This window comes from Cervus canadensis, chromosome 7 (genome assembly GCF_019320065.1).
Source record: "Cervus canadensis isolate Bull #8, Minnesota chromosome 7, ASM1932006v1, whole genome shotgun sequence".
Lineage (NCBI taxonomy): Eukaryota > Metazoa > Chordata > Mammalia > Artiodactyla > Cervidae > Cervus > Cervus canadensis.
The window spans coordinates 82,684,193-82,698,894 of NC_057392.1; the positions used below are offsets into that span (position 1 = coordinate 82,684,193).

At 36.2% G+C, this 14,702-nt stretch overlaps 1 protein-coding gene and 1 non-coding gene across 5 annotated transcripts in view; both read right to left on the bottom strand.

Moving 5' to 3' along the window:
• The window catches only part of MLF1 (myeloid leukemia factor 1), a 29,460-nt gene that overhangs the window by 11,704 nt on the left and 3,054 nt on the right, over nucleotides 1–14,702 (bottom strand). For 2 of the 4 annotated variants that reach the window (XR_006270413.1, XM_043473901.1), the window contains exons 2-3: nucleotides 8,664–8,811; nucleotides 472–513 (exon numbers count right to left, since the gene is read on the bottom strand). Coding sequence is in view for 3 of the 4 variants with exons in the window: in XM_043473901.1 (XP_043329836.1) it covers nucleotides 472–513; nucleotides 8,664–8,811 (190 nt within the window). In the remaining variant the exon portion in view is untranslated. The remainder of the gene's footprint in view (nucleotides 1–471; nucleotides 514–8,663; nucleotides 8,812–14,702) is intronic. The other 2 variants (XM_043473902.1, XM_043473903.1) reach the window with 1 other exon arrangement.
• Nucleotides 6,292–6,395, bottom strand: LOC122445619. Its single transcript, XR_006270587.1, has one exon. It is a non-coding gene; the product is annotated as a U6 spliceosomal RNA (small nuclear RNA).

Here is a 14,702-nt window from a genome sequence, read left to right on the forward strand (position 1 = left end):
GTGGGAGAAAAAAGCCGGCTGCAGAGTACTTGGCCATGGGAAAAGAAAGCATGGCTGAACTGACAACAGAGCCCTAGAGAAAGCCGTCAGTCTGAGCTGTTCCGGATGTGCTTGTCTATCCTCAGTTTGGTGTTTTTTCACTTTTTGAAAAGTCAGTATAAGCACGTGGAAGTCTCCAACTTTTAAACACAACTACGGGGATCCCTTTTGTAAATAAAGTGAATCGTCATCAACCAAAATGTACTTTTTCTTTTGGAAAACTGATTTTTTTATGTTGACGTGATGTACGCCACAAAACACAGGCCTAAACATTCTAAGACAAATTTAACACACGAAACAAGTTTTCAGTAACAAATGCTAAAAGCTGTTATGAAAGTGAGATGGCATGCTGATTCAATATGCTTAAGTTAATGAAAAATAAAATATTGTCAGAAAATATTGCTAAAATGGCTTTTGTCTTATGATACGAACCATACCACCAAAACTGCCAAAAGGCACGAGAGAACTCATTGCCTAGAAAAAAAATCCGGTTAATTTTGGTATGATATTTATTATACAACAATCTCTGAAAAAGAAAGTAATGCACTACATAATTACATAGTTCAGAGCTAACCAAATTACAAAACCGTTTAATCAAAAAGAGCTCAATATATATATTTAAAGTTATCTGCTTATTATTCATTGTAGAGCCTGACATGAGCCTGGAAGACAAATAAGGAGACCACATATCTCTTTTAAATAAGACTACTCTAGTATTTATTAAAGAGAAAGTAATTGCTATGGACTAAGACAAACATTTTTCAAAGAAAATGCAAATTCACACCAAAATTAACACACAAGGTATAATGATTAAGATTATATCATCTTTCTTTTGTTCAACGATTCCATATTTTTAAAAAATCATTTAATCTTGCCTGAAACCAATTAAAAATCAAAAGTATCTATATTTATAACACTTCAAAAGCTTCAAAGAGATATTGGTCAAAAAATTTAATGGATACTTCCTAAGAACTAATATAGAATAAGAAATACAGACTTCAGAAAGGATCATGCATATAGGTTTAAAAATATTTAGTCTTTGATAGGAAAAAGAATGTTAAGCATAATAGATGGAATAATAAAAATAAATTTTTAAATACATGTATAAATTAAAACCTTTCATTACTTGGAAATTTCAAATGCTGAAAATAAATTTTGAGTTTCTTGGTAAAAGGTATATACAAAATTATACCATCATTCAGTGATAATTTTCTCCCTGTGTAAGTAATGTCAAAAAACTAGAGAAAACTGTGTTTAAATTTTATAATAAATTAAAACAGTAATCTCCAAAGTGTATTTGTACATCAAGAAAATTCCTCATTCTGTTTCTTTTAACTGAAAGGAAAAACAGATTTTACATTGACTCTGGCACCATCTCTCAATCTGTCAGATGGTCATATGTTATATCTTGAATTGTAAACTGCCTAATGAAATAAATTTACAGATTAAATGATCTAGTTTTAAACAAAACTGACCCCAAATGGACAACTGGCTTGAAAACATCCCAATAAAGAAATCATGAACTGAAGAAAAAGCTAATAGTACAAAGAAATGGCATAGCTGATGCTTTTCCTACTCTTGTAGGAATCTCTATTTTCCTTCATAATAGGGCTGATAACAATGACAAATGCCAAGAAATGGGTGAAAAATAAAGAAAAAGGTTACCAAGTGTATATTTGAAATATAAATTTTCATCCACTATGCTTAAAAGCGTTAGCATATGGCTCACTACTTCATCAAAATACTCATTTTAAAATTTATAACTTCACAAAGAGAAAAAAAAGCTTTGTGTAAACTAGTATTAAAAAGTTCAAACAACAACAACAAAAAAAAAAAAAAGTTCAAACAGAACAGCTAGCATGCTCAAAAAGCCTGCTCTTTACTTAGCTGTGCTGTTTTCAAACTAGGCAGCTGATTTGTCCATCTGCTATAGTCAACTTCTAATTTTTATTCCTACTTTTATATGACTTAGAAATGTCAAGTTGGGATAGAGGTCTTTTGTTGTTACTGTTGTTTGTCTGTTTTTGTTTTCTTTTAATTAATGTGTTTAGTTTTGCTTTGACATAAGTCTTTCATACTGAGACATAAACATGTCAAATGTATCACACCCTAGGGGAAAAAAGGAGAGTCATATCTCAGCAGTATAACTCATTCAGAGGAAAAGAAGAGTTTGGGTTAAAAAGAAGCTGAATGTTCCTTGGAAAACCTACTGTAACCAGATGAAATTCCTATATTTAAAAATTACTTCTGCCCTTCAACTGCCCTAGGGCAGTGCTCGGGACTCTTGGTTAGCAAAGAGTTTTCATATCTTGAACAAGAAAAAAAAAAAACTCACTGGTGTTAGCTTTCTAAGATAGGTGATACAATATAATGCAATTGGATATATTATATATACCACTTGATTTTAGATGGGAGAGGCAAGTAAATACTACCTAGCAGTATTTACTATATAAAATACCATGAAACTCATTTTATGAAATGGTTTGGTCTAAATCTGATATAATAAAATCACCATTTACTTTCTATTTAATAGGTAGGTGAGGACCGCCATTTCTCTTGGGAAAATGCTGAAAGAGATTACTATTAAATTAAAAAAAAATAAGATGATAGGTTCACCTGTAAGTGATTAGTGACCATTACTCAGTGTTGATTTTTTTAAAAAAGCTAAAAGCTTTACACTCTCTTTGAATATTATCATACCCTTCACTAAGGTAGCCAAAAGCTACATGTGGCTATTTAAAATTAATTTTAAATAATTAGAATTAAAAATTCAGTTCCTCAGTGGCACTAGGCACATTTCAAAGTCTTGATAGTCATATGTAGCTAACCATACTGGACAGGGTGGATTCAGAACATTTAAATCGTCCAGAGCATTCTATTGGATAATGCTACACACAGATTTTAGCCTACACCTATGGTTCATCATCTTCAGTTCATTCCCTCAGTCATGTTCAACTCTGGAATCCCATGGACTGCAGCATGCCAGGCTTCCCTGTCCATCACCAACTCCTGGAGCTTGCTCAAACTCATGTCCATCGAGTCGATGAAGCCATCCAACCATCTCATCCTTTGTCGTCCTCTTCTCCTCCCGCCTTCAGTCTTTACCAGGATCAGGGTCTTTTCCAATGAAGTCAGTCCTTCACATCAAGTGGCCAAAGTATTGGAGTTTCAGTTTCAGCATCAGTCCTTCCAATGAATATTCAGGGTTGATTTCCTTTAGGATTGACTGGTTTGATCTCCTTGCAGTCCAAGGGACCTCAAAAGTCTTCACCAACGCCACAGTTCAAAAGCATCAATTCTTTGATGCTCAGCTTTCTTTATAGTCCAATTCTCACATCCATACATGACTACTGGAAAAACCACAGCTTTGACTAAACAGACTTTTGCTGGCAAAGTAATGTCTCCGCTTTTTAATATGCTGTCTGGGTTGGTCACAGCTTTTCTTCCAAGGAGCAAGCGTCTTTTAATTTCATGACTTCAGTGATTTTGGAGCCCCAAAAAACAAAGCCTCTCACTGTTTCCATTGTTTACCCATCTATTTGCCATGAAGTGATGGGACCAGATGCCATGATCTTAGTTTTCTAAATGTTGAGTTTTAAGCCAACTTTTTCACTCTTCTCTTCCACTTTCATCAAGATGCTCTTTAGTTCTTCTTCACTTTCTGCCATAAGGGTGGTGACATCTGAGTATTGGAGGTTATTGATATTTCTTGATTCCAGCTTATGCTTCATCCAGCTTGGCATTTGCTTGCTATACTCTGCATTTAAGTTAAATAAGCAGGGTGACAATATACAACCTTGACTTACTCCTTTTCCTATATGGAACCAGTCTGTTGTTCCATGTCCAGTTCTAACTGTTGCTTCCTGACTTGCATACAGGTTTCGCAGGAGGCAGGTAAGGTGATCTGGTATTCCCATCTCTTTAAGAATTTTCCACAGTTTGTTGTGATCCACACAAAGGTTTTGGTGTAGTCCATAAAGCAGAAATAGATGTTTTTCTGGAACTCTCTTGCTTTTTCAATGATCCAAGGGATGTTGGCAATTTGATCTCTGGTTCCTCTGCCTTTTCTAAATCCAGCTTGAACATCTGGAAGTTCTCAGTTCACATACTGTTGAAGCCTGGCTTGGAGAATTTTGAGCATTACTTGCTAGCGGGTGAGATGAGTGCAACTGTGCGGTATTTTGAACATTCTTTGGCATTGCCTTTCTTTGGGACTGGAGTGAAAACTGATTTTTTCCAGTCCTGTGGCCACTGCTGAGTTTTCCAAATTTGCTGGACTATTAAGTGCAGCACTTTCACAGCATCATCTGTTAGGATTTGAAATAGCTCAACTGGAATTCCATCACCTCCACTAGCTTTGTTCGTAGTGATGCTTCCTAAGGCCCACTTGACTTCACACTCCAGGATGTTTGGCTCTGGGTGAGTGCTCACACCATCGGGATTATCTGGGTCATGAAGATCTTTTTTGTATAGTTCTTCTGTGTATTCTTGCCACCTCTTCTTAATATCTTCAGCTTGTTAGGTACATACCATTTCTGTCCTTTATTGTGCCCATCTTTGCATGAAATGTTCCCTTGGTATCTCCGATTTTCTTGAAGAGATCTCTAGTCTCTCATTCTATTGTTTTCCTCTATTTCTTTGCACTGATCATTGAGGAAGGCTTTCTTATCTCTCCGTGTTCTTCTTTGGAACTCTGCATTCCAATGGGTATATCATTTTTTTTTCCATTTATTTTTACTAGTTGGAGGCTAATTACAATATTGTAGTGGTTTTTGTCATACATTGACATGAATCAGCCACGGATTTACATGTATTCCCCATCCCGATCCCCCCTCCCACCTCCCTCTCCACCCGATCCCTCTGGGTCTTCCCAGTGCACCAGGCCCGAGCACTTGTCTCATGCATCCAGCCTGGGCTGGTGATCTGTTTCACCCTAGATAACATACATGTTTCGATGCTGTTCTCTCAAAACATCCCACCCTCACCTTCTCCCACAGAGTCCAAAAGTCTGTTCTGTACATCTGTGTCTCTTTTTCTGTTTTGCCTATAGGGTTATCATTACCATCTTTCTAAATTCCATATATATGCGTTAGTATACTGTATTGGTCTTTATCTTTCTGGCTTACTTCACTCTGTATAAGGGGCTCCAGTTTCATCCATCTCATTAGAACTGATTCAAATGAATTCTTTTTAATGGTTGAGTAATATTCCATGGTGTATATGTACCACAGCTTCCTTATCCATTCGTCTGCTGATGGGCATCTAGGTTGCTTCCATGTCCTGGCTATTATAAACAGTGCTGCGATGAACATTGGGGTGCACGTGTCTCTTTCAGATCTGGTTTCCTCAGTGTGTATGCCCAGAAGTGGGATTGCTGGGTCATATGGCAGTTCTATTTCCAGTTTTTTAAGAAATCTCCACACTGCTCTCCATAGTGGCTGTACTAGTTTGCATTCCCACCAACAGTGTAAGAGGGTTCCCTTTTCTCCACACCCTCTCCAGCATTTATTGCTTGTAGACTTTTGGATAGCAGCCATCCTGACTGGCATGTAATGGTACCTCATTGTGGTTTTGATTTGCATTTCTCTGATGATGACTGATGTTGAGCATCTTTTCATGTCTTTGTTGGCCATCTGTATGTCTTCTTTGGAGAAATGTCTGCTTAGTTCTTTGGTCCATTTTTTGATTGGGTCATTTATTTTTCTAGAATTGAGCTGCAGGAGTTGCTTGTATATTTTTGAGATGAATCCTTTGTCTGTTGCTTCGTTTGCTATTATTTTCTCCCAATCTGAGGGCTGCCTTTTCACCTTGCTTATAGTTTCCTCCATTGTGCAAAAGCTTTTAAGTTTAATTAGGTCCCATTTGTTTATTTTTGCTTTTATTTCCAATATTCTGGGAGGTGGGTCATAGAGGATCCTGCTGTGACTTATGTCGGAGAGTGTTTTGCCTATGTTCTCCTCTAGGAGTTTTATAGTTTCTGGTCTTACATTTAGATCTTTAATCCATTTTGAGTTTATTTTTGTGTATGGTGTTAGAAAGCATTCTACTTTCATTCTCTTACAAGTGGTTGACCAGTTTTCCCAGCACCACTTGTTAAAAGGTTGTCTTTTTTCCATTGTATATTCTTGCCTCCTTTGTCGAAGATAAGGTATCCATAGGTTTGTCGATTTATCTCTGGGCTTTCTATTCTGTTCCATTGATCTATATTTCTGTCTTTGTGCCAGTACCATACTGTCTTGATGACTGTGGCTTAAAAATATGGAACGCTTCACGAATTTGCGTGTCATCCTTGCGCAGGGGCCATGCTAATCTCTGTATCGTTTCAATTTTAGTATATGTGCTGCCGAAGCGAGCACTCCAATGGGTATATCTTTTCTTTTCTCCTTTGCTTTTCGCTTCTTTTCTTTTCTCGGCTATTTGTAAGGCCTCCTCAGACAGCCATTTTGCCTTTCTTTTTCTTGGGGATGGTCTTGATCACTGCCTCCTGTACAATGTCACGAATCTCTGTCCATAGTTCTTTAGGCACGCTATTAGATCTAATCCTTTGAATCTATTTGTCACTTGCACTGTATAATTGTAAGAGATTTGATTAATAATAAGGGAGATGATTTCATCATCTTAGACAAAAGTTAATTTATGCCACTAGAAACTGGACTCAGTAGCAACTATTTTAGTTTTTCATTCAAATATTGGTCTTGGCCTTCTTTGTATTCAGAATTGTCTTCTTACTTAACTTTCCTTATTTAATCATCACATTTATGCAACCATATTAATTCAGCTATGTGGGCTTTTTGGTTTCTCAAAACTTGATTTCAAGCCGCACTGGCAATACAAATATGAGGCAAGCTAAAATACCAATTGTTCTAAATTATGAATCAGATAAACTACAGTTTCAAATAAATTTATCTTTCTGTTGGTTATATATTTCTTGTTCCAGCTCATTAAACATTCAGATTTTTTAAGCACAGATACTCAGGGAAAAAACATTTCTTCTTCTAATGGATAACCAGCAGAGTTACAGCTTAGGCCTCCTCACTAAGAACTTTACAGCTGAATTATAAACAGATGTCCTTTCTGTGCCAACAAGGGAATAAAATCGTCACCTCCCACTTTTTGCACAAAGGCTACAAGCAGCTCATTTATGCATGCAAATATTAACACAAAGCACTATATACAGCCCTACTCCTTCTTTGCTATGGTTATAACAGATATATAAAATACTTCAGTGCTCATGTGAAAGATAAAATTTCAGAATGTCATATTTGATTTTTCTGCTCTGACAGTTCTTTCCTTTGGGCTTAATTTTAGACTTTTATGGAAATTTATAGCCCTAAAACTAAAAAATAAACATAATGACCACATTAACAAATTTAAAAATAATTGGAATGAAACTAATATATATATTGGAATAATGTGTATGTGAAAAAGAATATGAAGATTACTTTCATTTAAATGGCAAATGTAATTTTATCCATCAAACTTCTTAGGAGTATTTGAAACATTTTGCTCTATTTAACAACAAGATTATTGCAAATAGAAAATATAGAAGTCCTGGAAGTTTCCCAATTGACCACTTCAAAATGTTTATTGAGAGTAGCATGCGAACATATCCATTACCATATGTGAAACAGCCAGCCAGTGGGGATTTGCTTATGACTCAGGGAACTCAGTCTGGGGCTCTGACAACCTAGCGGGGTGGGATGGGGTGGGATGGGGTGGGATGGGGTGGGATGGGGTGGGATGGGGTGGGATGGGGTGGGATGGGGTGGGGAGAGGGAGACAGCGCCACGAGGGAGGGGATGACATAGGTATACCTATGGCTGATTCATGTTGATGTATGGCAGAAACCAACACAATATTATAAAGCAATTATCCTCCAATTAAAAAGAAATACGTTAAAAAATGTTTACTGAGGTCCAAAGCTCTACATTTGAACTGCAGAGATTTATTTTTTAGAAACTCCTGTGGATTTGTTGTTCTAGAACTGCCATTTTTGAGGCTGAAAAAGTAACACAAATAAGCAGAAAAGAAAACAGCTAAGGTATATAAATATCCTGAGTTTTTTGTTGTTTGTTTGTAACCTTTTAATTTTGCTCTCAGACAAGACTTCTGAATATTTACTGTAGTTCTACAAGTCTTTTGAATAACTTTTAAATTAACTTTTAAAAGTTAATCTAAGTTTTGAAGGTCCAAGGTAGCCAAGGAGTAGATTGGGTTTTCCTGGTCCAGTAGATAAAAAGCATTATACTACAGTTTTGGATGCTATTTTAAAGCAAGAAGAAAAAGTGTTGCATGCAAGGATATTTCCATGCCTGTCCTAATTTAAGACATGGGTGTAAATGATAAGGTGAGAAAAACCTTATCATGGTTTTTCTTCCTTCCATGGTTCACATGGAAAACAATGTCTTCAGTTTGGCTTATAACATATAACCCTATGGTGCTAAAAGTTTTGGTATCACAGTGCAATTCTATACAGTTAACACTTCATTGTCAAAGAATTCTGCTTTTCAACAGGTCCTTCCCTGTGTATAACGGTTATTTCTATAACATTAATCCTATCCTATTATCAGAGATAAACTCTTCTGTAGTACTTTTCTTCACTATCTTTAAAATAAAGAACTTACAGTCAAGGAATTTTCTTCATCCTCACGTCCCATACGGTTACGAGCTCTTCCTCTCCTATCAGAGATGCTGAGCATGTCTCTTCCAAAAGGTTCAGAAAAACTTCTCATCATCTGTCGCATACTTTCTCGGTGTGCGATGAAAGAATCACTATTGAAAATACATGCAATCATGTAAGTGTAAATGTTGGAATTTAATAGGTAGGCAGCTTAACACTGCAAAGAATGATCTGGGGCTAATATGCTTGTTAAAGAGACAAAAGGAGTTAAAAAAGCATTTTTGAAAATGCAAAGCACTTTGATACTTTATAAAGTAAGGTCATAATTGCTGGATATTGGATGTTATTACATCTTAAAATGAGAGTTTTCTCACTTTTCAAAGTCTTATAGTGCATGTGTAAATATGGAAAATTGAAATGGGGGAAAACTTCTACAATTAAATCCAATGTAAATGTTCAGTTCAGACTGTATAAATGTGTTTTTTCTCCATAATAGTAATAAAGCTTATTTTTTGGCAACTCTCACTCAAATGTAAAATAAAGTACACCAATATATTTCTGTGTGGAGAAGGAAATGGCAATGCACTCCAGTATTCTTGCTGGAAAATCCCATGGACAGAGGAGCCTGGTAGGCTCCAGTCCATGGTGTTGCAAAGAGTCGGACACGACTGAGTACTAATTTATCTTTGTGAAAACCCTAAAGCTTGTCAGATTTTGGTATTCATGGTAAGATGTTACTAAGTTTTGTTTCAATAAATACATTTCCTAACTGTTTTCAGTAAAGTATCAGTTTTAATTATATGCTAAGACAGAACTTTGCTCCAAAAATATGTAGTTCTGAAGTCTTACTGCCTTAATTCAACTTGAACATAATTTCTGAAAATTGAATGTAGAAATCTGTTATGTAGAATGTTTCAAATGATTATATCGATTTTACTATAAATGGTGTAAAGGTGAGTGTTTTTAACTCGTCTAAAGGATTTCCAGCAATTATAATCTATTCTCAACAAATAAATCTAATAGGAGGGCTGTTTATGAGAGTATTTCCTGACCATTTTGTTTCTTCAAATCTGTTTATTCCTGTGCAGTATCAATTGTTCTAAAGGAAGCTGGTTAAGTAGAAAAAGAAATATATTTACAAATGATAAACAGCAGCTTCTCTGCATACCCGACCAACACAATAACTTTTAACCACCTCTGCAGTAGGACCAGTGCTAGTCTGGATGATAGAACCATGTACTAAAAATCTGTAACAAGTCAGTAATCTTATTTCTTCATTTGCTCTCTTGCTGTCCTTCTCTTGTCCTTTATATACTCATCCACTTGGGGACATTCCCCTACTTTTCAGCCTCCCTCCTGCTGACAAATTTTACACAAAGTCATCAAAGGAAAGGGCTCCCCAGTGTGTGCAGGCTGAGCATGCTCTTAGTGCAGCAGAAGACACAAATTTCAGCAGGAGTCCAAAAATTAAGCTGCTCTCAACCAAATTAGTAACGTTCGGTATTTAACTACAGAAATACGCTTGCCCTAAATTCACTTAGGAAAACTAATAAAATGAAGACACTAGAGCATTTAGGTTTATTTAGAGATTACTCATATTTCATTCTTTCTAGCTAAAAGCAGACTCTAATATATTTAGGAATGATCAAGGAAAAATATTACACATACAATGCAGAAAAATGCCATAAGATTATCCTCCCATGAATTCTTATAGGATAAAGTTTTGGATCTGTTTTACTGATAGGAGTGATGGGCATGGGAAATGTAACAGATTACTGTTCTTAGATTTGCCACCTGTTAAAAAGTTTGATAATCACTATTTCAGCAGAATTATAGACAACTAGCATTATGAGGAAGTTGTGACAATTTAAAAATTTAATAGATTAATGGCACCCAGTGAGACTAGTGGGCAGAAAGAGAATTGCTTTATGCTTTCCCAAATAAAGACCTGAAGTCCAAAAGTTAGTTTACAATTAAGGAATCAGAAATTGGTGTATGTTACCTTCCCAGTTTTTACTTAAAGGTACAGAGCTTCAAGTAGTTCTGAGACCAATAAGTGAGTTGTCTAAGAAATAATTCCTAGTTTTTAATCTCAAAACCAGATTATTTCGAAGTGTTTCATATCCAGATGATACTCAATGCCAAGTGATAGCAAGAAACTGGAATTATTGTTAATCTTGTTAGATGTAAATATGGCATTGTGGTGATGAAAGTATTTTTCAGAGACGTATTTGGAAAAACATATGAGTGAAATACAAGAACTTTGTATTTGTTTTAAAACACTTTAAAGACAGCAGCAGCAATAGAGATGGGTAAAGCAGGTGTATATTTTGAAATTCTGATTAAGGGGTACACCCAGTACTATACCCTTACACTTTTGTAATATACATTCAAAGTGTGTCATGATAAAAATCTTTGAAGAATAAGAAAGAAATAGAACTATGTGGAATTAAACAATTTTATACTACTTGATGTTTCAAAATGGATGATTCAAAAGAGTCTCCTTTTGCTGAGATCTCTATACTCTGGACATTCAGAGTTTAGGTTATGGGTACAAGGTATTAAACTATTCATTCTTATTAAAATGCAGATACTTAAAAAAACACTCAGCGCTCCCTTTAGATACGTGGATGAGATTCAAGTTCAACAAGGAAAGATATTTCAGGGAATACCTGGTCAGTAAATAGATGAGAATTAAACAACTATTACTTTTCTATAGAAACATAACATTTAATAAGATTTATTTTTCTAATTGGGCTAAAAATTCAGCACTAAATATACTCATTAAAAATGGTGTTCAAACAAACAAACAAACAAAAATGGTGTCCAGGTTTCTCTTTATTTGAGTAGGAGTAGGTATATTTGTACATAGAACAAATGTCAAAAAACATCTTTTTCTTTTTGTTGACACACAAAAAAAGGCTGCTTAAGAAAATGGGTTCACAGTCTGGTTTTTGCACCTGTCTGGACCATTTGGGAAGAAATCTAGCTGGATCCTGAAGTGAGTTCAACTTATGTTCACCCAAAACAGCAGGTGCTTAAAAATAAGACTTTCAAGATTTCTCCTGCTCAAGCTTGAATTTTTTTAACAAAGGGTAAATCTCTAATGGAAGCAAGGAGTTGTTTTAAAAGTTTAAAAATTAACTTTGTATAGTTTTCTTTCTCAGGTAAGAAGAGTTTTTACTTCTTTCTACTTATTCATATTGTTCTCTTGAAAATTAGTTTCATTCTTCTAGGAAAATATACTGGAAATATGATGACACTTTGCAAAGCTATTAATAGGAACAGGTCATATCATGTATATAAACTAAATTAATAATTTGAAATATGATTAAATATTTATATGAAAAATATTCTTTGCATACCTGTTAAGTTAGTGAAGTGTGAAAGTTGCTCAGTTGTGTCTGATTCTTTGCAACCCCATGGACTGTACAGTCCATGGAATTCTCCAGACCAGAATACTGGAGTGGGTAGCCATTCCCTTCTCTCGGGGATCTTCCCAACCCAGGAATCAAACCTAGGTCTCCCGCATTGCAGGCAGATTCTTTATAAGCTGAGCCACCAGGGAAGCCCTTGCATATTTACAGGATGCAATATTTTGCAGACACTAAATTCAAGCTTGAAAGAATATCTAAAGACTAGGAAAATGCTTATGGTATATATTAAGGAAAATAATTTATTTATAACCATAAAATTTGGTTCTAATTTTGAAGAAAAAAAATCCATATATGGGAAATAGAAACAAAATAATGATAGTAACCAAAATCTAAAAGACACTTAAACAACGCTTGCTCCTTGGAAGAAAAGTTATGACCAACCTAGACAGCATATTAAAAAGCAGAGACATTACTTTGCCAACAAAGGTCTGTTTAGTCAAGGGTATGGTTTTTCCAGTAGTCATGTATGGAGGTGAGAGCTGGACTATAAAGAAAGCTGAGCGCTAAAGAATTGATGCTTTTGAACTGTGGTGTTGGAGAAGACATTTGAGGTCCCTTGGACTGCAAGGAGATCAAACTAGTCCATCCTAAAGGAAATCAGTCCTGAATATTCATTGGAAGGACTGATGCTGAAGCTGAAACTCCAATACTTTGGCCACCTGATGCGAAGAACTGACTCATTTGAAAAGACCCTGATGCTGGGAAAGATTGAAGGTGGGAGGAGAAGGGGACGACAGAGGATAAGATGGTTGGATGGCATCACCAACTCAATGGAGATGAGTTTGAGTAAACTCCGGGAGTTGGTGATGGACAGGAAAGCCTGGTGTGCTGCAGTCCACGGGGTCACAAACAGTCGGACATGACTGAGCGACTGAACTGACTGACTGAACCAAAATCTTGGGTTGCGTAAGTCCCTTAATGAAATTTTCAGTATTCAGATTTTCCATGAGAATGAATTTTCATTTAAGTAAGGAAAAATTTACTTATACTACTATGATGACTATCTGGCCTCTTTCAGGATTGCTGACACAAACCACAATCAAACAGAATGAAATTTGGCACCAAACATGTCCACAAAGAAAACCACAGTAGAGAGCTAGAAAATAAATTGTGCTCCATGTTCCCTTGTAAAATCCATAAATAAATATGTGTGTCTACATTTAAAAAAAGGTAAAGATAAGATGATTAAAAACAAACAAATAAACCCAACTCTGCATGCCAGGAAGTGCTAGCTTTTAACCTTTGTGTTTTTAACCAAATTACAAGTATTATTTATTTGGAAAGGTGTATGTGAATATATACTGTGAGGCAATTTTCACTGAAACAACTTCAGCTCTGAAACATATAAGGAAACCCCCCAAAGTCCCAAGCATACAATAAAACACTAAACTTTATCACTTTTAAAATTTCTCTTTAATTTTCTCATGAATTTAACATGCTGTTATAGAAAGGTAAACATTAAAAACGAATATACTTGGATTCAAAACTAGATTTTGTTTTTTACTCAAAGCTCTAAAGTGTTTGACAATTTGATACCATATTTTACTAGCCTCAATTTACTTAATAATTCTAATTTTATATTCAAGAAGTATATACTTTTTGTCTGCCCACTTTTGATTAATTAAGTAAATTTGCAGAGTGTGCTTATGATTGATAGCCTTGATTCTGAATTAGTGAATTATTTAGAAAATGGTAGTGTTTAAACTGGGTTTCCCAGTGGCTCAGTGGTAAAAGAATCTGCCACAATGCAGGAAATGTGGGTTGGATTCCTGGGTCAGGAAGGTCCTCTGGAGAAGAAAATGGCAACCCACTCCAGGATTCTTGCCTGAATATCCCGTGGACAGTGTTTAAATTAGAAAGTGCCAACATCAACAATGGCACCTACTGAATGCAAATACAGATCATCCTCCACTTATGATGGGCTTGTGTGTGTAGGAAGTCGCATCAGTCGTGTCAGACTGTTTGTAACCCCGTGGACTGTAGCCTGCCAGGCTCCTCTGTCCATGGGATTCTCCAGGCAAGAATACTGGAGTGGGTTGCCATTTCCTTCTCCAGGGCATATTTCCAACCCAGGGATCCAACCCTCCTCTCTGATGTCTCCTGTGTTGGTAGGTAGTTTCTCACCACTAGCGCCACCTGGGAAGCTGTAATGGGGTTAGTTAGTTAGTTAGTTAGTTAAGTCGCTCAGTCGTGTCCGACTCTTTGTGTCCCCGTCCACGAGGCCACCCCACCAGGCTCCTCCGTCCATGGGATTCTCCAGGCAAGAATACTGGAGTGGGTTGCCATTTCCTTCTCCAGGGGATCTTCCCAACCCAGGGATCGAACCCAGGTCTCCCACATTGCAGGTAGATGCTTTAACCTCTGAGCCACCTGGGAAGCCTACATCCTCATAAATCCATCAGAAGTTGAAAACAACCCTATCGAAATGCATTTAATACACCTGAGCTATGAAACATCATAGCTTAGTCTAGTGTACCTTAAACCTTAAATGTGCTCAGAACACTTATATTCGCCTGCAGTTGGGCAAAACTATCCAACACAAAGCCTATTTTGTAATAAAGTATTGAATTCCTCATGTAATTTATTGAATACTGTACTAAAAGTGA